The 10,479-nt window shown below is 37.9% G+C and overlaps 1 protein-coding gene across 1 annotated transcript; it reads right to left on the bottom strand.

Annotated features, from left to right (window-relative positions):
• Positions 1-1,176: 1,176 nt before the first annotated feature.
• DYNLT3 (dynein light chain Tctex-type 3) lies at positions 1,177-8,145 on the bottom strand. Its single transcript, XM_017520007.2, has 5 exons — positions 7,991-8,145; positions 6,803-6,844; positions 2,610-2,733; positions 1,865-1,942; positions 1,177-1,510 (listed from the first exon to the last, which is right to left on the bottom strand). The coding sequence occupies exons 1-5, from the start codon at positions 8,018-8,020 to the stop codon at positions 1,434-1,436; spliced, it is 351 nt and encodes a 116-aa protein (XP_017375496.1). The 5' UTR covers positions 8,021-8,145; the 3' UTR covers positions 1,177-1,433.
• Between the last annotated feature and the right edge of the window lie 2,334 nt (positions 8,146-10,479).

Below are 10,479 nucleotides of genomic sequence, written 5' to 3'. Positions count from 1 at the left end.
GCAAAATATCAAACATGCACATAGTATTCCTACAAGAATATTGCCTTAATATCATCAGTATTAACACTAAGCTTATTCCTCCCCAAAATTCAATGAGTTATGGTTCCACCCTCTATATGTATTAGTGTTAGTGGTAATATGCAAAACTGATTTCGTTTTAAAGGTTAAGTAGCAAATTGACTTTGCATTTGGTGGCCAGCTGTGTACCCTAATTTTTCATCTATTTTCTTAATACATTTAATTACATTTCATAAGCCCTGAGATAACCTGCCAATGATTCTATACTTTTAATCTATACTTTATTCTACTCAGTTTGAACCCCACATAATAAGCCTTTAAAATTATTTACAGATGGTTGTAACAGATGGTTGACAAAATTTACTACTTGTGTAGGTAAGACTGATACTATGGTCTTTAAGAGTTGCATATTTTATGTGCGCTTTTAACTTGTTAGAAGCAAGTCTTAAAATGACATCTATAATTCTGTCAGAAAGCAAAGTGCTTTTCATTTTGCTTACTTCTATATGTGTGGCCAGATTCATTTTCTTTTTCCTCCCTTGTAAAACAGCTATTTTTTCCTTCCCCAAATATTAATACTTGTCTTCCAACTGAACAATTGCTAAAAGGAACTTAGCATTTGCACAGCACATTGATAACTATAGTGCTTAGCAGATAAATATGCCCATAATAGGCATCTGATACATGTTGGTTCCACATGGAATGAGTGAATTGTAAGGCAGCTGTTTGAGTCACATACTCTTCATCCTATACTATAACTAATTTTGTTTAACTAGGAAATTCAGTTTAACAGATTTAATTCACCCTCAAGTGTAAATCCAAAAAATTGAAATTAAAAGCAAATTGATTTGCTAATTCTCAGATAAAGTAAACAAGTTAATCATAGTTGTTACTATACTATTAGTTGATAAAAAAAAAATTACTTTCCACTAAATATTATGTATAACTCAGAGAGGGGAAGAAAGTTTGAAAAAACTAAAAGATGTAAGCTAATTATCATTTTTTCCACATTTACCCTTGTAGATTTTTTGTTCATATATTTATTTCTGTTAACTTCTCTAGCTGAAAGAGAATTTTATTATCTGAATAGAGTACCCCATCATCACCTTAGGTACAAAATATTAGTGAAAAGCTGGTGTAAATGTAAGATTGTATTTGTATATCATACCATATTTCTGCATTTATATTTTGCTAGAATTCAATTTTTCTGATTTATATGATGTTGTATAGAGAATGAGATAATCTGCCAATAACTATGATATTGCTTGCTTATAATATTCAGTTTTTGTTGGTAGCTCTAAAGCATATTGCACGCTTGTCATCTAGCACACTAATAAATAACTATTACTCTTTTTTTGAAAGGATACACTGGCAAATTCTTAAGTTAATGGCTTTAGCCCAACATTTTTAGTCAGTTAAAGAACAATAGCAATGGCAAAAACGTTGACAATACAGTTCATGGTACGGTTCTCCCATCTTACAGTACAGGTTCCTGAAATACAAATAAAAGGATTTTGAAATACCAGCAAAACATAAAAATTATCAGGGAGTATATATATATATATATATATATATATATATATGGGGAATATATATCAGGAAATACATATATTATCAGGAAAATATATATATATACATGTTTTTCACATGTTTTAATATTTTATTTCCTTCCACCTGTTAAGTCTTCACATTTCATATCAGTCTGAAGGTATACTTGTTACTAGGTACAAAGCAATACTGTTGATAGTCTTTTTAGAATTTAATTAGAATTAAATATTTGATTAAAAAGGGCAGTTTGACTTTGCTAAAAGTTGGATTTTGTGTAAATCAGCTTAAGGTCTCTTACCATCAGATGTGGTATCCCAAAAACAGGAGCTGGCGGTGTGAAAGCCATATGCACTCTTCTGGACCACTGCACAGGTCACTGCAAATAAAGTCACAGAATGAGGACACTTACAGACAAAGAGAAAGAGAACCAAAGTCAAAGTGTGTTGAGTTCAGAGCTCTACAAGCTGTAAAAAATTAAAATAAAATAAAATACAGAAAACAAAGCATTCAGCAAATAGATTGAAAAAAATAAAAGACTATCGTCTTATCTACCATCATGATTTTGACCCCATTAGATTCAGTTGGTTTTTTTTAACCAATGTCGTTACCATTGGTGATTGTATTGCAGGAAAAAATATCAGTCAAATTCTGTGCTTTGTACCATGGGCAGGATTCAGACACAGAAATGCAGGAAATATTCCACTTTATAAACAGTTGCTGTGTTAAATTTCTTACAGATAAAGAGGCATGGGACTACTGAAAGAAAGAGTTGGGCTAAGAGGGTTTCAGTGGAAAGAGAGAACTGATGCAAATGCAAAGGGTGATGCTACGAACGACAAGTAGCTGAAACTGTCTTTGAGTAGTGAAAGATCTTCATCTTTTAAGTATTATTATAGACTATCTTTGAATGAGTAAATCAGAAGTCCTTTATATCCTGTTAGTATCCAACTTAAATGTCTATTGCTCATATACCTTCTCAAAATTCAGAGACAATCACAATGTCAAAGGCAAGTGAACTAGTGAGGAAGGATACGGATACTTACCAATATATTTATAAGCTTTTCCCAGCTTAACCAGATGTGTTAAGGACTGTTCCACTATGCTTGCAGTCCACTGGTTGATGTTGTTGTGATTATAATCTTCACCACCTAAAACACCATCTACACACTAAAACGGCAGAAGACAGTTAAATTAGCCAAAAAGAACAATTTTTATACAAATTGCAGTAAATATTTATTCAAAACATAAAATATACTTATAGCTCAGTGAGGCATCTTAGAAAATATACACTTGGTAAATATTGATTATGCATTGTCTCTAATTGCTTAAAGGTTTTGAAAGAGTTTCCACACATATTATCTCAGTCTATGAGATACTATGAGCCATATAAAGATAAATATGTCATGGCTTCTGTGTAAAGAACTTAATCTAGCAGAGATGCTAATAAAAAAATTCTAATATCTGTAGCACAAGGAAGACTAATGATAAATTATGTCATAAAAAATTATGGTGGGGAAATAAAAAGGTGATATCAATTGGTTACCAAGTGGCTTTGAAACAGCTGGGATTTGAACTAGAGTTCACATGCTAGAAACATAGGCTGGGACTAATTTAAAAACATAATTCTTATGTATACTAATTATATTCTCATTCATACTATGTGATTGCTTAGCACATTTGCCACTGAAAGTAAATAAAGATGCTCTCGAAAGAGAAAGTCAAATATTGTAATTTCCCATAATCTTTAATTTCATCCACTTCTGACATCTGATTAAAAGCACTGGCTCTAGTATCACAATCCTAGGTTTTAAGGCCTACTTTGATACCTATCTGCTGTGTGACCTTTAGCAAGTGACTTAACCCCTTCAAATCCCTATTTTCCTAATCCTTATACTAAGGATAACAGCATCATCTTATCAAGTTGTTGTTAGGAGGAAATGAGACAATGAATACCAAGTGCTCAAACAGTGACTAGCACAGCATTAGCATGTAAACAATGTTAACTACTATTATCATATTGCTGCTGTTCTATTTTACATTTGAGTGATAAAGCCAAGATACTAAAGCACTCATTTTACAATCTAACACACACATGCAGCTTCATTTACTATAATTAGACTCATTTAATTCATTTTTAGAATCTAGCTTAATAATACACACATACACACACATGCAGCTTTATCATTAGACCACAGAAAAGATTTATAAAGGCACTAATACAAAATCTTAAGTTGGGTAGTATAAAATCTTCACTAATGATAAAATATAAAAGGAGAAATTAAATGTTTTAGAAGCATTGACAAAAGTAATGTGGCTCAAATTACTCTCCTAGAAAGCTCAATACCATGACAAAGTAGGTAGGGCAGTGGCTTAAGGATCAGGGGAATAGGATTTTAATTCTGGCTTTATCATTACTAAGCTGATGACCTTTGGAAAAACCTATTTCTCTCTTGTGATCACCTTTCCTTAAGGATAAAGTAAGAGCACTCATTTTTCTTTCAGGTTATTTAATAGGACCACTCCAAGTTTTGCTCTAAACAGCAGAAAACACCATGGGGTGTGGGTGCCACTGTAAATAGCCCTGCTAATTACTATTAATTAACATTTAGCCTAATTAATTACATTAACATGGAGGCCCACTAGACAATGCAGTCCTTAAGCAGCTCTGTGTTCTCAGCACCAAACTCAGGCCCTGGGCACTTAGCAGGTATTTAATAAATGTTTGTTGTTGAAGCAATGTTGGCTTTGATATACTCTCTGGGTATCTTAAATTAAATACAATTTAGACTAAGGTCCAAGTCAATTTCATTTGTGGCTCGCTTTTTCTTTGAAGGTTTTTTGAGGAAGCAATTTCTATTACTAACAATAAAGAAAATGTATGCATATTACTGATAAATGAATGTCCCTGAGTTCAGCAGGAAAAACATATTAGCATAGGGGTTCAGGGCAAGAAATCAAAGGAAAGAAAATAAGATCAGTAAGGAAATCAGAAATAACTGCTGAAATTATGTAATCATCTAGGAAGTGCTAAAATGTTTTAAAATGCTGCTCATTCTCAGGCCTTCCCCATGTCTCAATGGAAATGTTTCAATGGCAGAAGACTGGTTCATGTGAAGAGGAAAGAGGATAGACATGTAGCTGCAAATAACCTGCAGCAAAGCTGTTTCTTTGCAGTCTCATACTTCATATAAAAATTCAAGAGAAGCTTGCTTTTAACTACATAATGCATCAGAGTTTGTTTTTTAAAAAAACCGTTTTCACTTAAATTACTTATATTACTTAACTCCGTCTCACAAATATTCAATGAAAACTGATGCTCTAAAATACATCCAGTGACTTCTAGCATCACCTGGCCACTGCCAAGTATGTATTTCCCAGTTGAAAAAGCATGATTCTTTTAATTTGATACAATATTAAAGTAACAGGCATATGGTTTGAAAAATCCAGTGGAACAGAAAAACTTAGAATGAAGAGTCCCCTCCCCACCCTTTCCTTTCCCATTCCCAGTCCCATTCCCCAGAGGAAACCCATCAGTGTACGACCATTTTTATTTCTTCTAAGGGTTACTTACATATCTCCAAATAATGTTTATGTCACTATTTCTTGATTTATGAATTATAGGCAACATACATAACTCCTACTATGATAGATGAAAATTTGGTTCCCTCAGGCCACCGGCCCCCTTCTCTCAATATAGTGAAATCACAATTTTTTTTAACTTAAATATATTTACACTGTTAGAAACTTGTTTCCTTTCCACTATGGGTATTTTCTTCCACACAGAGGATTGTTCTTTAACATTCCTGGCCTCTTGTCCTGTCAGTTATTCCTCCCTATCGAGGTGGAATGAGTTACCTGGTTGGTGGGTGCCATCGTTTTAACATCTCATTTGGCAGAGCCAGTCTCCCAAATGTGTTGAACTTGGGCTTTAGTTTCTCCTTCCCGCTCCACCCAAACCAATGAAAGGCACCAGCCTGAACAAGCGTTTCTCTCTGCTGACTCAAACTTTCTCTTGGATGCCTTTTCCCAGGGCTGAACTGAATGGGAGTTAGCAAAACAAGCTACGATCACCCACCTAGTTTTTATAAATAATAAAGGTGATATTTTGTTCTCTTTCTATTGGCTCTTTTTTTCTTTTCATTGGCTCAGAACTTAAGCAAGGAAGAAGGCACTATCTAAATAGAATCCCAAATAACCCAGTATTCTTTCTTTCATGTTCCATCAACCAAGGACAGTCTTTCCTGACTTTCCACTTTGAAAATTAAAATCACTCCCTTCTCATTATCTCCACTCCCTCTTCCACCTCCCAGTTTCCCTCATTTGTGCTTTTGCATTGTAAAGGTATCAGAAACTTTTGCATTCTACTTTTAATAATTAAATATTCCTGAGCTACATAGATAGAATGCATAATTCTGAAGTATTAAAATATGGCAAGATTTTCAGGTGCCTGTCTAGAACTTGAGTTAATTCTAGTTGTATAAGGCCAGACCTTGGTAAGGTGTTAAAAAATACCTTACCAATACTGTAGTCTGTATGTGATACCTCTAAAATAATGAAAGTTCCCTTGCCAGAATTAATTCCCAAGGATAATTTCTATTTGCCTAAAAGGAGTTTCAAATACTTTTCTTAAAATTTTGATTTACCATCATATCAATGTTTAAAAGATGTTAAGTGATCATTTTTCCTATTATACTGGGCAAAAAAGTGTACATGCCCAAGCAAATATTTCTAGGACTTTGTTATCTATTTTATAAAATATACATATACATTATACATATGCTTTGTAAAAGTCTATATGTGTGTACATATATATATACATATACATATACTTTTATAGTGTTAACATTTAAAATAATGTTTGCCTTCTGGAATAAAAGTTCTTTTATCCAAAAGACAGGGCATCATTTTTAAACCAGTTTTCTAGACTAAGAAAATCCTTAAACATCTCTTTCAGAGTAAGCCCCAAGATGCCGATAGCACACAAAAAGCATAGAAGCACCCCTATAAAGAGTTAGTGGATAAATATTTAAAATCTTGTTCTTGGCCGGGTGCAGTGGTTCACACCTGTAATCCCAAAACTTTGGGAGGCCGAGGCAGGTGGATCACCAGAGGTCAGGAGTTTGAGACCAGCCTGACCAATATGGTAAAACCCTGTCTCTACTAAAAGTAAAAATATAGCTTTTAAAAATCTCGACCAACACAGCAAGCTTCTGGAGAAACAACATGTATAACTCACCTCTTTGACAATATTGTGGGCTTCCTCAGCATTGAAGCCAACCTAAAGGGAAAACAAAAGGTAAAGCCGCTTTCAACACAGACTTGCAGATAAATGACGCTACACAGAATACCCTAGGCTGGCCTAGACAGGTGGTAGTGACAGGAGACCACAGTGATAAAGAGCATCAGGTCTACAGAAGGGGCCAATCTTGCCCCTAAACACTTAAAAACACTGAATGCTTTCCCTACCTACCTCCCTGGAGATTGACTCATGAGGTCTGGGGTAGAGCCTGCAAGCCTATATTTTCTTAAAAAAAAAGTGCTTTATACTGGTGATCCTAATGAACATCCTAGATTAAGAATCATTGTATTGTAAAACTCAGGAAATAAGAAGTGGCTATAAAGGTGTTATGTGTTATGAGAATATAGAAATAGTCTCAGCTAAGTGAAAGAATAAAGTGGTCCATAAGAAAAGAATGCTTAATAGATTATTTTCAATTTTGTTTTTAACTTATGCTAGGCAAAAATTCCTAGGCAAAAATGTCTTTCCTAAATTAAAGATGATGAAAATACTTGATAACTCAAGATTAACATCACTTTAATGCTATAAAGTGGTCTGACAACTTAGTCTTTTCTTTGGAGTCCCCATCGATAGCAGGAAGATAACAACTGACATCATGGGGCTCTGGTGAGGGCTGGGAAAGCCTGAGTCAGTAAGCAAGGCTTGTAATCCATAAAGCGCCTCCTTCCAGACCACCCAGGCAAGTTACCGGGAGTGGGAGTGGCAGTGCCACCAGGACCCCGACACCGCGATCGACAGGGGCTGCAGCACCTGCCCTGAGGACGCCAAGGGGCTGAGGAAGCAGGGGGAAGACCCGTTTTCGAGGCCCGCCCGGTAGAAGGGCGGCGCCCGCCACCCCATGCCCACTCCTAGAACCCAAGTTAGGCCTCGTCCTCCCAACCCTGCCCCCACCCCACCGTCTGATCCGCGCCCTCCTGGCCATCCCTGCCACCCCAATCTCAGGACTTCTGGGTGGGGAGAACGAGTCGGGCGGGGCGGATCCCGGGCCCAGGGGAGAGGACCGGGGCTCGGAGGACGCCGCACCCAAACTCTTGGGGCCGCCCATGCTGGGAGACCACCCGGCAAGAGCCCTGCGCAGAGGAAGGCGGGAGCGGGGGGCGCTTTCAGGTAGCCAAGGGGCGGTACCTCGTCGCAGTGGCGATGGTACTCCTCCATGGTAGCGCTGGCTCTCCCTGGGGGCGGAGCGACGCGCCGGTGGAGCACCGCGGCCGCGCAGTGGCCTCCGGGGAGGCCCCACCCCCGTTTATGGCCTGGGGCCTTTCCCTTCGCAATCCCCGCCTTTGTGTCGCAGTGGCGTCACCTGGCAACGCAGGGCTAGCTCCGGGCAAGGCGTCACGTCAGGCCACGCACCTCTTCCTTGCTTCCTCTGCCCTTTCTGGAAACAAGGGATGAATGTTAAAGAACTGGGAATGGCGCCAGTGTTGATCAGATGGGGAGACCTAGTGGCAGTTAGCCTAGACTCCACACTATTGGTTGAGTGCCCACTGCTGTGATTATTTGCATGTATTTGTCCATTCACCATCATCTGGCACATAAAAGTGTAGTTAATGTCATGATACACCAACCACTTTGATTTGTCCACTTACTAGCTATGCTACTTGGAAAAATTCACCTCCCACAGCTTCAGTTTTCTCATATGGAAACTTACTGTCATGCCTATTTCACTACTGGTTGTAAGGATCAGATGAGATGCTATATACACAACCCCTAAAGTAGATGCCTCTCAGCTAGACAACAATGGCTACATTTATTTTAAAGTTATTAATTTCCAGATAATCCTAATCACTTCCTCAAAACCTCATGATCAGCCAGAAGAGTTCTTCTGTCACTGCTTTTATCAAGATGAAACTGAGGTACAGGAGAATTTAATTTGCCCAATTTTCTACATCCAGTAGGGTGTAGAAAAGGGACTTGAGCTCAAGTAGTCTGCTAGCAGAACCCAAGCTCTTAACCACTGTATTAGTTTCCTATTGCTACTGTAACAAATTACCATAAATGTAGTGCCTTGAAGCAGGACACGCTTGTTCTCTTACAGTTCTGTTACCGGTGGAGGGTGTCCAGGTTATTTTAGCTTTGAACAAATAATTGGACAAAAGGCACAAACAAAGCAAGGAAAGAATGAAGCAACAAAAGCGGATATTTACTGAAAATGAAAGTACACTCCAAAGGGTGTGAGTGCGTGAAGAAGCCGTTCAAGGGCTGGGATACAGAATCTTCTCAGGTCCAAATACTCCCTAGAGGTTTACCATTGGCCACTTCGTATTTATCCCATGTAAATGAAGTGGTGGCCCACAATCACAGGGTGAAGTGAAGTTACAAAGGCCACACTCCTATGCAAATATCTGATTGATTGCAAAAAGCAACTAATCAGAGGTACTTTCAATTTCCCATCTGCCCTGCAGAAAATGTGGGGGTTTGCAAATGGAATAGCCTCAGGTCCTTTTGTTACTTAGGCCTAGAAATTTCGTTTTCCTTTCAATTTAGTTCTAGGAAGTCAGTCTGAAACAGCCTTAAGTTCCCTGCCTCTTGATCCTATTCTCCTGCCTCAGTTCTGGGGGTCAGAAGTCTAAAATGGGCCCATAGAGCTGCATGACTTCTGGAGGCTCTAGGGAAGCCTGTGTTTCTTTGTTTTTTCCAGCTTCTAGAGACTGCCTGCATTCCTTGGCTCATGACCCCTTCCTCTAAATTCAAAGCCAGCAGCATCTTTTCTCCTCTTTGACCTCTGCTTCAAAGGAGATGTGAGGCATCTCTACAAAGGAGAGATGTATGACTCTCACCCTCCTGTTTCCCTCTCAAGATTCTTAACTTAATCACATGTGCCAAGTTTCTTTTGCACTCTGTAACGTATTCACAGATTCTTAGAATTCAGATGCGAACAATTTTGAGGGTGAGCATTATTCAGCCAACTACAACACTTTTCTGTTTTGCTGCCCAGAATCAAAGTTGGAAACCATTAGTCTTCTAGTCCAACTCCCCTATTTTACAAGTAAAACTGAAGCTGAGGAGATAAAGTAACAAGGCACATAGATGTTAACTGGACTCCTAGGCTTCTGATTCTCAGGCTCTTATTTTATGAACTTAGAACCAAATAGGGTTGTTTACTTGACAATATGGGGTTTGTTATTGGTTCTCCTTAGTTGTGGATCATTCAGGGTTACTGCAGAAGTGACTAATTCATAGAGGAAGCACATCCTCTTTCAGGATTTTCTTTTTACCAAAGTTTTCATCCTATGAGCAACTCCAGCATTCCATTCATAAGAAGAATTCGTAGTGTCTTTGTGAACATCAGTTTTATTTCCCTAAAGAAATCTACCTATGCCTGGGTGAGTTAAACCCTGAAGTTACCTAATCTTAACACTGCAAGGGCTACACCAGCACATCTCAAGTTTGTATTATGTGATCATTCATGATGCATATAAAGTGAGATGATGAAGTCTTGTTCCAGTTACCATTCCTGTGTAACAAATTACCCCAGAATTTAGCAGCTTATTTATTATATTATGCTTATGGATTCTGTTGGTCAGAAATTTGAACAAGGCACAGCAGAAATAATTTGTCTTTGCTCTGTTTCTGATACCTCAGGTGGTGAGACTCAGAAACTAGAAGAAATTCAA

Source organism: Cebus imitator, unplaced genomic scaffold (assembly GCF_001604975.1).
Source record: "Cebus imitator isolate Cc_AM_T3 unplaced genomic scaffold, Cebus_imitator-1.0 Scaffold788, whole genome shotgun sequence".
In the NCBI taxonomy this organism is placed as follows: Eukaryota; Metazoa; Chordata; class Mammalia; order Primates; family Cebidae; genus Cebus; species Cebus imitator.
Note: the sequence above shows the minus strand (reverse complement) of the source record. Positions and strands in the feature narration are given on the sequence as shown.

Excerpts from the sequence above, each read along its gene's own strand:
- DYNLT3 (XM_017520007.2), bottom strand. The coding sequence starts at position 8,020 with ATGGAGGAGTACCATCGCCACTGCGACGAG. Across the intron at positions 6,845-7,990 it reads ACCATCGCCACTGCGACGAG|GTTGGCTTCAATGCTGAGGA; the intron begins GTACCGCCCCTT and ends TTTTCCCTTTAG. Across the intron at positions 1,943-2,609 it reads AAAAGCTTATAAATATATTG|TGACCTGTGCAGTGGTCCAG; the intron begins GTAAGTATCCGT and ends CTTTATTTGCAG.